Here is a 15,631-nt window from a genome sequence, read left to right as displayed (position 1 = left end):
TTATATATTTTTTTTCATTACTGGTCAACACTAATTACAAGTCTTGGAAGTTTTGGCCAAGACTTCGTTAGCATTTGCATGTTGATTCCCAAGTTAGTCAACTTTTTTTAAAAAAAAAAACGTCGAATAAAAATTTTGAAAGCGCCACAATTTGCTAGTTAATTTTCGGCCACTTTCGCGAGTTACTTGTAAATCTCCCCGCAGCTATCCCAAACAATAACCTAGCAATGCGAGGCCACATAATGGGTTTTTTAGCCACTCTACAGCCATTTCAGCTGCTTTGAGCAGAAATGCAGCGCTAAAATAGCCGACTTACAACACCAAGACTTGGATTTACTGTTGTCAATCCCTGGTCAAAACTTGGATTTAGACTTGCCAAACTTAACCATGACTTGAATTAAGACTTGCCAAGACGTGCACAAGACTGACCATTGTAAAAAGTGACGTAATCAAAGTTCTGAACCTGTTATGAAATGATACTTGCACTTAGACTTGCCCAGTACGGATTTTGAATTGAAGTTAGAGTGAGGGTTTTAACTAGAGTTGATCAGTTTTTGCATTAGATCAATTACTTTTTCAAAATTGATTTAATTACTTTTTACTAGATTTGAAAACTTGAAAACAATTCATTATTCTCAGGTTTGTGATGAATTCCATTTTTTGCCCATTGATACACCAATTGCGTTTTTACAAAGATAGAGATGGGTCATAATTTGTCATGGTTTGTTGTCTTAACTAATAACAATAAGGTTTATTTTCATTATAGTAGTATTTAAACTTTGGTGAATATTTCTTCAACTTTCCTCTTTATTGTTTTGAACATTCAATTACAGGTTGAAGGAGTCATAGATATAATTTGGGCTGATATTTCTCAAGTCAACTCTTTTGAAAAATTTTTTAATTGTAATTAGCTGATATACGCGTCGATAATAAAACTTTCTTTGCTCGAAACTTATTTAACCTTTGCCAAGAATTTTTTGAAATTTTTATTAAGACGCTCTAGAGATTTACTTAAATACTTTTGTCTTCGAAAAAATTCCGCTTTTTGGAGATTTCAATCTGATTCTGTGTAATCAAAAAATGTCAGTCATTATTTCAATTAAACTTCACCTGCTAACATAGTTTTTTCACCTTTGGACATCTTTGAGTCATTTGTGATCAAAAGCTGCTTACATGCTCTGATTAGAAGAATACTGCAGAAATGAAAAAAACTTGAAAACTTTCATTAATAGCAAAATATTAACTCCTTTCAGAGATTTTTTTTGTTATTAAAATTGCGCAACTAGTAGTCCTGCAAGAACAGTTTTGTTTTCTTACTACGTTGTTGTTTGCAATATCATCAATTATAGTTACAATTAAGACTCTTCAATTCCGTGTTCCAGAGCAAAAGATGTGTATTAAACCAGCACTCTAAAATAGATGAAAAAAATGTCTTTGTTTCAACGAACTTTAATCTGACTTCATAACTATTAATCAGGCAATTTTACTAAGAATAGCAATAGAGCTTTTTATTGTTGTATCAACTTAGTACAGTTCTTTATAGAGGGTTTGTCAATTTGGTCAATTTGTCTCACACAGCATCAGGCACATCCTGAAGTTACCCGGGATGACCCCATTATTCAAAAAGTTATAAAATTACAACTTCATATTATGGCGTCTATGAGAAGTTGTAGTCATAGAACTTCATAGAAAAAGAAAAAAATTTGGAGAAAAGTGAAAAACATTTTTTCAAGTTAAAAAACTCCTTGCACGCCCTGAATTATTCCATGAAAAGCCATCGCATCAAGTGAGATCGCAACTAGCAATCAACAATGAAAAAGTTGTTGTCATGGAACTTCATAGAACAGTTTTTTCCGTAAAAGAACTAATTTCTTCCTTAAGAATAAATGTTTTCTTGCCATTCAAATTTTTGGTGCAACACAGACCACTTTTCAAGCGTATCTTGTGTTTTTGAATTGATAACAAGCAAACACTCACATTATAACGAACTGAAAGCAAATTATCACTGTTTTGTCTTTCGATGTTACTCCTTCTCATATTATCAATACCATATAAAACGTTTTATCTGTGGTTCGCGTTTGAAGTTCATGTGCAATAGTGTAAAATTAGCGTTGAGCACAAAAAAGTATGGGACAATGAAAATTCGATAGAACATGGTTTCAGTGTTCTTCCAAAAAAAATTTGGGGTAAATCGGACACCTAAAATTTTGGTTAATGTAGCTAATTTTTTTTTTGAAAAGACCAATTGCTATTGCCAATGAGTTGTTTCGAGGAACCAAACTTCTTTGAAGCAAATTTTGTGTTTTTCAGCTGATATCAAGCAAAGTTTTACCTCATCAAGATTTGAACCACCCCATCTCATTGTTTTGGCCTACAAAATTTACCCATATAAGATTAGTTATTTTTTGTCACTATCAAAAACGCTTTAGTTGTGATCGTCCACTCAGGTTCATCTTCAGGAGTGTACAACTAGCTCATAGCACAAAAATTGTGGCAAAAAAAATCGTTAGAATATAGAATAAGTTTTCTCCCAAAAAAAAATTTTTGGGGTAAACCGGACACCCAAAATTCAAGCTAATTTTTCTAACGTTTTTTATGTAAAAGTAGTCTCATTTCTTTACTACTGAGTCTAGGCTATTCAAATTGATATAACAAGCGCGCGTTAGGTTAACGTTGGCCATGAATCATGAAAATTATGCATAATTAATATATAAAGTCAAGTTTTGCGATTTCGTCAAATGTTTCCCAAAAAGCCAATCGTATTTAAAAAATATAATAGAAGCTTCTGGGTCAATTAGTTGTTCAATGTTACTCATACTGTTTTGGTAGTTTCTCCTATCCATAGAGATGTTATAACTACCCGAGATTTTTCTTTTGGGTCAATACTTCAAAAATTGTTACATAAAACAGGTGAAGGTCGGAAACGCTAATTTTTCTAACGTTTTTTATGTAAAAAGTAGTCTCATTTCTTTAATACTGAGTCTAGGCTATTCAAATTGATATAACAATTGTGCGTTAGGCTATCGTTGGTCATAAATCCTGAAAATTTTGCATTTTTTATATATAAAGTCAAGTTTTGCGATTTCGTCAAATGTTTCTCAAAAAGTCAATCGTATTTAAAAAATGTAATAGGAACTTCTGGGTCAATTAGTTGTTCAATGTTACCCATACTGTTTTAGTAGTTTCTCCTATCTATAGAGATGTTATAACTACCCGAGATTTTTCTTTTGGGTCAATACTTCAAAAATTGTTACATAAAACAGGTGAAGGTCGGAAACGATAATTTTTCTAACGTTTTTTATGTAAAAAGTAGTCTCATTTCTTTACTACTGATTCTAGGCTATTCAAATGGATATAACAAGCGTGCGTTAGGCTAATGTTGGTCATGAATCAAGAAAATTTTGCATCTTTTATATATAAAGTCAAGTTTTGCGATTTCGTCAAATGTTTCTCAAAAAGTCAATCGTATTTAAAAAATGTAAAAAGATCTTCTGGGTCAATTAGTTGTTCAATGTTTCCCATACTGTTTTGGCAGTGCCCTCTATCCATAAGGATTTTAAGGCACCAGTTTTTTTGGTTTTGTGTCTTGGTTTAACTTTTGGTGGGGTAAAATGTTTTTTTTTTTTAAAAAAAAAGTCGATTTTTTGTTAAATGTCCATCCCTTTGTGCCCTTACAGGCACCTTCTCCCATGTGCTGCATTTTAATTGTGCTTTGTTTCTCTCTTCTATGATGTGCTATAATGTTCCTGGCTTATCTGGGATTTTAGAGTTTAGCTATATATCATGTCTTGGAAAAAAAGAGCCTCCATTTTTGCTTATTCTCCAAGAAAAACAGTCAAAACTGTTTTCCCTTGTAGTTTAAGAAGCTCATGAGGACTCACGAGAAAACCAAGATTCTTTAAATGCCTCTATTTTGTTGTTATGGAGAAGTAGTTTCCATAGAACTTCCATATTATTGAGAAGTTGTAGTCATGAAACTTCCATTTATGGAAAAGTTTTAGTCATAGAACTTTCATTTATGGGAAAGTTATAGTTTTACCAATCTTTTAAAACTTTTTTGATTTATGAAGTCAATGGTCCATAATATGAAGGTTCTATGATTAAAACTTTTGGTCAACCCGGATAGATTGATGCTGTTTAGATCACTAGATTTCTTCTATTTTTCAGTGCAGTTTTTCTGAAAATTTTTTCATTCAATATACGGTTAAACAAAAAATTTTGTTTCATTAGAAAAAAAGTTTGATACCCGTGGGATCCTAATATGAAACCAGATATATTTTTTTGATTAGCTTATAATAGCTCAAATGAGTATATCAAAGCTTAGAAACGACATTTAACAGGCAACAATCTGTCTAGGAAAAATTTTTCCGGATGAAAGTGTTTTATCTTGAAAAACCTCTTTGTGTTCAACAGCGATTATTATCGGAAATAAGCAAAAATTCGTTCATATAAAATTTAATGGAATAAATATCCAAGTGAAATAAGATCAGTAAAATGTTCGACAAATTTCAAAGAATGTAAAAACAGCATCTAGTTCAACAGCTAAAATCTGTTCCAACGGAAAGAAATATTGGGGCGTTTAAAAATTATTTTTATATTTCAGAGCTCACGGAACTTTAAGTACCATCAGCGAATACTGATGCGCATTTCTTACAAAAAATGCGCTGAAATGGCATTAGCACCTGACAATCGCGAAGGCAGTTTTGTCTCATCTGAGCCTTTACGTAATACCTTCAGAAAATTTGAAATTTACATGAAAATTTACTGCCTGAAATTTTTCCTGAAGTTTGCGTGAAAAGATCATCTGAATCATGTGACCTGTTTCAGTGTGGCCAACATTTTGACGATGGAAGTTCTGCAGGACAACATACAACTACAGACTACAACACTAGTGGTGGTGTTGGGGGTGCTACAACCCAAGATGCGATCAACCGAATGGACAAATTGATTGAGGCCAATAGAAACAATTCTAACAACAACAATAAACAGAAGGGAGGTGGTGCTAAGACTAGTGCTGCTGTAAGTAATTGAACATCTATACTTTAACCAGGCCCCTGAATAGTAGCCTCATGACGATAGTAGTGACAAATTGTGAAAAATCTTGCAAGATTTTGATTTCACCTGGAAAGCTATGATGTATTTTTCCGGAACATAAAAACTACAGAAAATAAACGACAATAACATTTGAGTTTGAAAAATTCTCAGGCCAACATTTCCGAAACTATTGTGGAAACTATACTAAAAATGAGTTGATTCCCAAATATAGTTGAGATAAATTTTTGATACTAGCATGACACTGCCCAAACACCTCCCCCCCCCCTTCAATTGGGAGATATGAAGCACCTTTCCAAATGAATTCGGAATCTCGCAAAGTTCAAGTAAGTGGTAAATTCGTGACTAGCTAGGATGAACCCAACCGATCACCACAAAACTAGTCGTCACAAGACTCAGCTGGAATAAATTTGTCTTGTTCAATAACCAGATAGCAAAACCAGTTTTGTTGTTATGAATTTTAAAGAAAGTTGTGTACGAAAACCTTCAGTTCGATTTGAACCTTTGATGAGTTTATGGTTTCTTAAAGTCGCCGCATTGTTAAACAATTGTCATTATGTTTCATATAGCATGCAGCTTTGAACCTTAATTGCAAATAAGGAGGCTCGGTAACGTGCGTCCGCACATAATTTTCAGACCCCGCTCAGCCAAGTTTTTTGACTTAATTGTCCATCAAAAGAGGAAGAGATAGAAAACTTTCAAATATCACTTATCGTTCGAAAATAATTGGTTTATCCATTTAAACAAAATCGCTTTAAAATCTAATCAATAACCTATTTAAACAATAACCCAGTTGAGAGCCAACGATACCTCCTATTAAGGAGAGTAAAAGACAAGACAACGAAATCAAATGAAAACAACAAGCATTACTTACGACGAAAACTTAATGTCTATCCTTTTTTAAAACAAACTCAATGAAAAAGTCAAAATAGCACTAAATTAACAATAAACTAAATCAAAGGAAATGCAATTTATCGGAAAATACATGGGAACTGTCATTATTGAGAATAAATAACAAATGGACAAAAAAAACGGGCGAAGTCAGAAAATGAGTTTACGATTTTTTAAAACAATTAAGTTCAAAGTCATGAAGGCAATTAGCTATCAACTGAACTAATTCCTTTTTACCTTCATGCAAAACCATCAGATCAGTCATTTTCGAGAATATCATAGATACGACTTCAGAAAAAAATAAAGGCAAACGTCAAGAAGTCGTTTCAATTTTGCGAGGAAACGGTTTCGAAACCTATAGGATTAAAATCTATTCAGTGAAAATAATAAGTAAAATCAACTGCACCTTTTTCAACGCCATTAAAATGACACGCGACTTGTCATTAATGTGCCATTAACAAGACGACGGGACAAGGCACCAAAATAGAACCTAACAAATTGGAAAATATCAACAAGTCGGAAGAAAAATTTTGAACATTTTTAGTATCAGCGCCGAAAAACAATTAATTGGTATAAAAAAAAAACAACAAAAAGATTACATTATAAATCATTTGACAAGGAATATAATCTCTTTCACAAATGAGACTACGCTTATAAATTGCAAAAAAATTGAAATTGGCAAATCTCAAAAAACCTTTTTTCATATTTAATCTTTAAAGCAATAAGTCAACAACCATAATTTTTCAGCTAAAAAATTCTAAATAGTTGAAATTGTTACTGCTTAGGAAGACAATTGTCCATGTCATTAAAGTCAAAAGACTACACAAAACCATTAAAGTGTCAGAACTCAAAATTTCGAGACAATTTTTATGCAAAACGTGTTGAAGCAAAAAAAAAACATATGTTTTTCTCTGAAAATATTGTGTATGAGCATTGGCATCTTTTTGCTGGTAAAATTTGAGCTTCCAATAATTGAGGTATTTGAAAGTATTCTGGTCTGTAACTAACATAAAGAAGCAAAAGTGTTTAAGAAAACAAATACAGCGCGCCATTAAATTGCTAATAACTTTTGAACTGTGAAATTCTACAAAAAGACCAAAACTGATCTCACTCCTGCTTTTTCTCCATTGAAACAAAAATGAATCAACTGTTGTCAAAAAAAGATAGTAAAACACTTATTCTATCAAAATCTAATTGATCAATTTTGGATAATTGATCAATTTATTATTATTATTATTATTAATTATTATCCTTTAAAGTGTCATTAACATTTTTTATCATTGTTATTATTATTATTATATTTATCCAGTTATATTACCAAAAAAATTATGTATCAGATGGAAGTATCAGATATTTTCTTTGATAGGTTCCTCAGTACCCGATTAGAACTATGAAAAAATATTATCAGTCTTAAAATTACAATGAGAACATCAAATGCCCGAAAATATATTTTGTTGGAGTCGTAAAAACCATGAGCTCTACTCATTAGACACATTCTTGTTTCGTCACAACTATATTGGAATGTAGTTTTACTTGTTATTAAATGCAAACTTAAATACGGAAAAATTTTGCCAGTGATTGCGATGAAAATTGCTGAAAAAGTTTTCAAAAAGTCAGACACAAAATTCAATCTGAATCCTGTTTCATCGTTTTTCATAACTCGGCGTCGAAACCAAAACTTGCATTGCTATCGCCGCTTGGCTGTTAAAAAAACGCAATTGTTCTAAAATAATATGTAACAGGTTTTAGGCAAATCTCAAAAAACCTTTTTTCATATTTAATCTTTAAAGCAATAAGTCAACAACCATAATTTTTCAGCTGAAAAATTCTAAATAGTTGAAATTGTTACTGCTTAGGAAGACAATTGTCCATGTCATTAAAGTCAAAAGACTACACAAAACCATTAAAGTGTCAGAACTCAAAATTTCGAGACAATTTTTATGCAAAACGTGTTGAAGCAAAAAAAACATATGTTTTTCTCTGAAAATATTGTGTATGAGCATTGGCATCTTTTTGCTGGTAAAATTTGAGCTTCCAATAATTGAGGTATTTGAAAGTATTCTGGTCTGTAACTAACATAAAGAAGCAAAAGTGTTTAAGAAAACAAATACAGCGCGCCATTAAATTGCTAATAACTTTTGAACTGTGAAATTCTACAAAAAGACCAAAACTGATCTCACTCCTGCTTTTTCTCCATTGAAACAAAAATGAATCAACTGTTGTCAAAAAAAGATAGTAAAACACTTATTCTATCAAAATCTAATTGATCAATTTTGGATAATTGATCAATTTATTATTATTATTATTATTAATTATTATCCTTTAAAGTGTCATTAACATTTTTTATCATTATTATTTTTATTATATTTATCCAGTTATATTACCAAAAAAATTATGTATCAGATGGAAGTATCAGATATTTTCTTTGATAGGTTCCTCAGTACCCGATTAGAACTATGAAAAAATATTATCAGTCTTAAAATTACAATGAGAACATCAAATGCCCGAAAATATATTTTGTTGGGGTCGTAAAAACCATGAGCTTTACTCATTAGACACATTCTTGTTTCGTCACAACTATATTGGAATGTAGTTTTACTTGTTATTAAATGCAAACTTAAATACGGAAAAATTTTGCCAGTGATTGCGATGAAAATTGCTGAAAAAGTTTTCAAAAAGTCAGACACAAAATTCAATCTGAATCCTGTTTCATCGTTTTTCATAACTCGGCGTCGAAACCAAAACTTGCATTGCTATCGCCGCTTGGCTGTTAAAAAAACGCAATTGTTCTAAAATAATATGTAACAGGTTTTAGGCAAACGAAAACTTTAACATATCGAAAACAGATTATGCTATTTTTAAATATCGGTTTAATTTGCCGAAAGACCGCAAAATTCCAGATTTTTTTCAATGGAACCGGAGGCACAATTAGCCCATTTTTGAGCGAGGAATGATTACGTCAGCAGTTTTTATGTCTGCGCCATTGGTCAAACTGACCAATTGTGCCAAATAGGCATATATGATGCCATTTTTAGTTTTAAAAAAGGAAAAAAAATTGCTTATTTTTAAAAAATTTAGCTAAATATTATGCCCAAGAAGTGAGTTCAAACAGTTAATTTTTAAACGTAAAACCAATGAAACTATTGTCAACAATTTATCCCTTTTTTATCAAAAATTAATTGAAGCAACAGTAGGTAGGCTGAGGTAAGGTTCACAAATGTTTAAATCTCCATAACTCCTCGGAAAAAAACGAAATTCAACAAAATATTTTTAATTGGAAGTTTCACGCTTGGCAAGCTATCTAATGATACAACTCACATTCCTGTTCGATGAACATATCGACCGGCGATAATTGACTGAAAAAAATGAACCAGTTGAGTTTATAGTTCATCCTCCTACTAAAATGGGTCGGAACAAAAAGTTGGTGTGAGATGTTAGAACAAAACAAGACCGCATATAAACGAATGAGGTTTCGGAGCTGATATAGGGCGCAATGAAAAAGGTGATTTTGCAAAAAAATTAGGGTTGTTCTCGTAAAAGTGGCGCTATTCAATGAAAAAATGCAAGCTCATCATAAATGGTTTTTTTGTTGGAAAGTAAGTGTTATCAGATAAATTTGGTTTTATTTTGGTTTTTGACCGTATGTCTCTTTGTCTCCGGAATTAATACTCACCAAATTATTTTAAAAAAGATTTTGGAAAGTTGAATACTTTTGTTCATTGCAGTAACAATTTATATGCCTTGATGTTTCAGAACTCAAACAGCTCTTTTTTTAAACCAGATTATTTTAAGTTTCAATTGAAGGATAAGGAGCTTACGAGTTGAGTAATAATTGCAAAACTGAAATAACGCGTATTATGAGCTAAACTTAGTTAATCAGCAGAAAATAATTTGAAATAATTTCAACTAAATCTTTTTTCAGAGAAATGAGAGCCATCTTTACTTCAGCAGTCCGATTTGTCTTTGAATTATTCTTCAGGATAGCACATTTTAGATTTAGGTTAACATCAAAGCAAGTTCATCATAACCACTTATTATTTTTTGACTTGCCTATTTATGTTGCGCACATTTGGCAAGATGGATGACCAATTCGGCATACAGTATATTTAGAACAGACACAACCATACAAGTGTAGGATAAAAATTTTGTGGGAGGCGTATAAACTTTGCATGGCTCAAAAATATCTTTAAAAAAAAATAAATGCTTATGAGCATTTGAACAAGATGGTTGTTCAAATCTGGGCTACAACAACAGCTTAAGGTTATCATTTTACTAGATTGTTTCTGGTTCTTCTTTCACGTTCCATAGTCGAGTTGGATCAAGAATGGGATCTTCGTAAATTGTCTCCTTAAGAAGTACAACGTTTATTAGTGTAAAATTGATTAATCCGTATTCTCTTCAGCAGGTATCGCTAGCTTAATATATGTCTTCCATTCTTCTCATGACACGAGTGGTTCATACGATAAACGTTTCCAAAAACTGCCCATTGCCCGGCGGGGACCTAGATTACCCCGTACTATTTGACTGCACCATGTCGTACGGTATTCCATTAGAACGGCGTATGTGAGTATCGTGTTAGCTGCTTCTATCAGAATGACTCCAGGAAGAAAACAAGAATAAAAAACAATGATTTTCATCAGTCAAAACAGAAAGAGATTAAAAAACATAAAATAACGGACAAAACGTTTAATGTACGCTTTAATACAATTAGGCAGACAAGGGCAAAGTATTGCGTAACACATGCAGTTGATCTAAACGACACAACACCTAAAATCACTGTGTGAATGATGGACTAGTAAACAAATAAACGAAAAAAATGATTAACCAGTAAAAAAATTTAATAAATAAATGAAAATTCATGTACAACCATTAGCAGTCTAGTTTATTACAATAGCAGTTTCACGAGTTTGTGAGTTTATTAACTGATATTGGTTATTGGCTCTCAACTGTGCACCTTTTTTGGGGTACGGAGCATTTTAAACACCATGGAGGGTTTTTAATGTCTTTTCATGATTCCGACTTCTTGTCGTTGTGTATCTCTGACTATCTGCATTTGCAGTTGTTAGTGGTCATTGTTAGGCAGGAAGGTAAATAAGAAAAACTGTTTTGTCCGGTTGAGGAAAGGAAGAAAGATTTAGTAAGTAAGAGAGAGAGAGAGAGAGAGAGAGAGAGAGAGAGAGAAAGAAAGTGAAATACGCTAAAACCAGAAGAAGAATTGAGCATTTTGCCATGTCTGTTTACTCGAGACTCCCGTTCTGATTTTCATTTCGTGTCTGATGTGTTGCGCCAATATACACAAGTTTATGCTGGAGAATTGCAATTGTGGTATAGTTTTCGTTCATTTATCATGGCTAATGAATTTGCCTCAAGTTTTGAATTGAATTTGTTGTACGTAATTGAGAAACTCCAAAATCTTTGATTCCCATGTTTGCCGGTTTCGACTTGTCTCGTATTTTATATGTGTGCTGAGTTTTCACGATCGAGGAGAAGAACAAAATGTCTGTGCGCAACACTCCTGAGATTCCTTCTCCAAAGCAGAATTTTCATCAAGGCATGATTCGATTGATTCCTCTCGATCGGTTCGATGACGGAGCCAGGGATTTTTTTAAGTTTTGAATAAAGAAATTAATTACCGCCTATTAAATAAATAACCCGAGTTTCAGGTACAACCTGCTCACGACACGTTGCTTTACATAGCATAAATTTGAAAAAAAAAATACGTGCATTAGGCAGTACAAATAGTCATGTTTTAAGAATCGACTAAGAATCAAGTCTGGAGAAGCTATTTGAATGCAAAATTAAGAACTTACTCATTCTAGTAATCAACGATACACTCATCTTTCTTAAATCCTTTGACTTTATAGATTTGCTGCGTGTAACTCCAACAGATTACAGAAGCTTACTTATCTGGAACATCAAAAAAAGAAAATTAAATTAGAATATTCTTTTTCTCCAGTCAATGGGTACACTAAAAAAGTGATTGTAAATTTAGCTTAACGGAGTTAAGTTAAACTGTTGTTAAGCTGAAGTTAAAGTAAAGTTTACCTTAACTTTGCCCAAACTTGAGTTAAAGTAAAAATTTACCATAACCCTGTTAAGGTAAAAATAACTCAAATTACCTTAACTTTCTGTAACAATCTGCAGTACTTAGCTGTGTATTTTTAGTAAAATAACCAAACAAAATTGACGCTTGCTTAACAAAATCATGCACGCCTCCAAAACTTCTGTTCGAGTCGTAAAAACAGATTGACTAGACAAATTCCGACTCTTATCTTGAAAGATCTTGCAACATTCTTGCAAATGGCGCTTATCTTTTAAGTGATTGACAAGGCATTGTCAACTGTTAGTTTTACTGAGACCAATGTACAATTTTTTTTACTGCAAATAAATGAATAACTTATATTTACAGAAAGTTCAACTTATAGCTTTGAAAACTTTTCGCTACTGCCTATTAATGAACTCACGCGGAGTATAATAACGTCATGAGTAGCAGCCAAAATGTCCTTTTTAATCGCACAAAAATAGAAGAGTATGTGAAAAATTATGGGATGATAGATCAAGGGTGTGCTCCAACCGCTGCTTATGCTTTTTGTACACATTATTCGCAAGAGTTCGTTTAACTTGAGTATGAACATGTGTAAGAAATTGTATTAACAGTGTTTTTGTTCTGATCCAGATGCCACCAGGTACAGGTGCTGTAGTGGCTAATACTGATGAACAGATTCAGCAGCAGATGAAGAAATACGAGGAGATGGTTGCCAAGTACGAGAGAGAAAAGAAGAAAACAGAAGAAGATGTCGCCCAATTGGAAAACATCCTCAGAGAGGTACGTCCAGGTTCATTGAATCCGTTTATTGAAAACTCGTCCCTTCAAAATCATAGGAGCACAATCCTTATCTCACAAACCGCCTCTGGTTTTATCAGAAGAATCGGACCTCTTGTTTTCTGCAAAGAAAGTCTAATGCGCTATCGGTTATTAAAATTGAGGATTTTACTCTATCCGGTTGAATGATTCTATAATAACCCAGCTTGTGGTATATTAATCTAAAAAGTTGAACCTTCACCGCAACTTTGGTGCAGCGGTAGCATGCCGGGCCGGGATTTTCACAATAGTAGGTTTGACTCCTCTCAACTTTTTCTTTAGCAGTATATTGTGTTAGCTAATACCACAATTACGTTGTTCCAATTCAATCTAGAGCATGACATCTAGAGTCTCGATTGTATCACTCTAAACAGTACATTATTTAGTACACCCTGACCCACTTTATTAGCTACCCATGGTGCCTAATGGGTGATGTTTGTTGGTTCGTCGGTTTGAGCTTAACCAGCCACTTTATGCGAAAAAAAATTCGATTACCAATTTTCTGCCGGATGTAGTTAATAATGCATCGTAAAAAAATCTATCAATAAAGACTAAGCTAAATGGGTATAATGTCTCAAATTGACGAATTCAGAATTTCTGAAACTAGATAGTCACCAAGAGTTACTTCCGTATGTTTGTGAAAATTGAAGGTGGATTTCATCCTGTGCCTAATGCAAGAGCGCAAAAGTCCTGCCGAGTCAACATTAAAAGTTAGTAAACTGCAAAAATGAGCTCCTCATCGTCCCTATTTTCTCATTCCGTCATTTCCTATAAAAATTGATGATAGAGTTTGATCACAAATTTTGTTCATCTGCTTTCATTGCTTTTCAATTTTCGTCTGCCAGCAATTTCTTCAGAGCTTTTTATATTATCGTTCCAACTTTCAAATTTCCTTGGGTCTCAGGATCATTATATTACCCCGGCTTTTTTGTTATATCAATTTTGAACAATTAATATCTTTTTGGATAAATAAAAGTATAATAGTATTGAAAAACTCTCTAAAAACTAAACCTAATACGATCCTTCAACAGGCGTTTAAAAAATTGTATATCTAGAACCTATAACTTTTTAAAATTTCCAAATTTTTGGTATGCTTTTCCACGTTTCGTATGCATTTATGCTTAAAAGCAGTTAATCTAGATGCTCAATTAAAAGAACTTTTAACTAACTTTGAGAGTCGATTAAACAGAAAAGAATAATCAGAACAGATATCAAACTGTTTTGACAGTTATACTAAATTATTTTAACAAAACGACAAACAAAACTAGCCCACCTTTGTCCATAAAAATCATCTTAGAAGAGTTTAAGAAGAAAAAAATTATGAACAAAACAAATCATTCAAAATCACAATGGTTTTATAAAGCTTATAGAAAGCCCAGACATAAAAGATTTCTCCTTTTAACGTATGAAGTTGAGATAATTTAGGCCCCACAAAAATTTCTTTTAAATTATTTGCTTTGCGTGCAACTTTTTTGAGGAGAACGATTTTAAATCCCTGATGAGTGCAAGCTTGCGCTTCAATTGGAGAAATTAACTACAAATAAAAATCCTTAGAATTAATTGACGTAATAGATTCTCTGTTTCGTTCTCCACTCCATTTTTAATGTCCGCTTAAAATTATTGTAGACCAACAAGACCAAAAAGATAGTTATAGCATATTCATGTTTCTAGCTTATTTTGCTCAAGAAACACTGATGGGCTAAATGAAATTGCAAAATTGTGAGCTAAAATTTGCAAACTTGCTAAACTTTGCAAAATTTCGAAAAACCCAATGAATAAATCTTCTCTTGCACTGATTTCTCATTTGAGAAATCTGTTGTTCTTCCGTCTCTGAAAAATTGTGCTCAGAAAAATCTATGTGTTGGATAAGAACAATTGCCGTATCCTAAATTTAAAACTTTATAGGATGTAAATAACTTCAAATCTTCTTTTTAAGCATACCTATTGATTGCCCTTGCAATTTGTTTCAGCAATTGTTCCGCATGAAGTTAAGCATAAAAATTATTTTCATTTTCTTTGAAAATTTTTTGAATGCGCATCGATTCTTTGGAAATAATCTGCGCAAAAGTGTTTAGGGAAGTTCATATGCTGCGGACTGAAATCAGAAAGCTCTCTGTTGGGCGCGTCAGTTTCGTTGATCAGATGCTCTTGTTCAACAAAAAATTCTACTTAAAATGCACTTGATAAACATAATTATTTGATGCTCAAAGATGGCAATTTATATTGATTCGAAACAAATATGCGCATCAATAAATTTAGTGTTTAATGTTATTATATTTCAATCAATTGAAATCAAAATCAACCAAAATACACATTTGAATTGTTTTGTTTTAATTCCTTTTACTGGAAAAAATTACATTAAATTACCAAGAAACTTTCTTTGATTTTATTTGGTATATAGTAAACTGCTGTTTTACTGCAAATCGCATATTTATGCTGTTGGCAGCTAAATTGGGAGAAAACAAACATGAATTATTTTCGGAATTGTATCAATTTTCACTTTTCAACTTCCAGTTTAAAAGTGAAAAGCACTGACTGAATTTTCAATATAGGGCACAATATTTTGATATTTAGGCAAATCGGGTTTGACCTCTAAAGATCTTCATATCCAGATTAAATAGAAATCCACATCAAAAAAGGAATCTCAAGCACTATAACTATAATCCAAAGTAAAGTTACTTTTTTAGGGCATGTTAATCCCTAAGATAGGTTTCTATGGCATGTTGTGGAAAAAACACCATAAAGGTTATTGTTTAATAGGTTTTGCCTGAGGTGTTGCAACACAGTAAGGCGATTAAATGAATTTTAAATGCCTTTAATAGGTCT

General features: G+C 32.5%; 1 protein-coding gene across 3 annotated transcripts in view; it reads left to right on the top strand.

Annotated features, from left to right (window-relative positions):
- Positions 1-15,631, top strand: part of LOC142353338 (uncharacterized) — a 147,398-nt gene that overhangs the window by 80,737 nt on the left and 51,030 nt on the right. For all 3 annotated transcript variants that reach the window (XM_075405571.1, XM_075405572.1, XM_075405573.1), the window contains 2 exons: positions 4,828-5,019; positions 12,620-12,769. In XM_075405571.1, the coding sequence (XP_075261686.1) occupies positions 4,828-5,019; positions 12,620-12,769 (342 nt within the window). The remainder of the gene's footprint in view (positions 1-4,827; positions 5,020-12,619; positions 12,770-15,631) is intronic.

This window comes from Convolutriloba macropyga, chromosome 14, assembly GCF_964194025.1.
Source record: "Convolutriloba macropyga chromosome 14, txConMacr16.3, whole genome shotgun sequence".
Classification (NCBI taxonomy): Eukaryota; Metazoa; Xenacoelomorpha; order Acoela; family Convolutidae; genus Convolutriloba; species Convolutriloba macropyga.
Note: the sequence above shows the minus strand (reverse complement) of the source record. Positions and strands in the feature narration are given on the sequence as shown.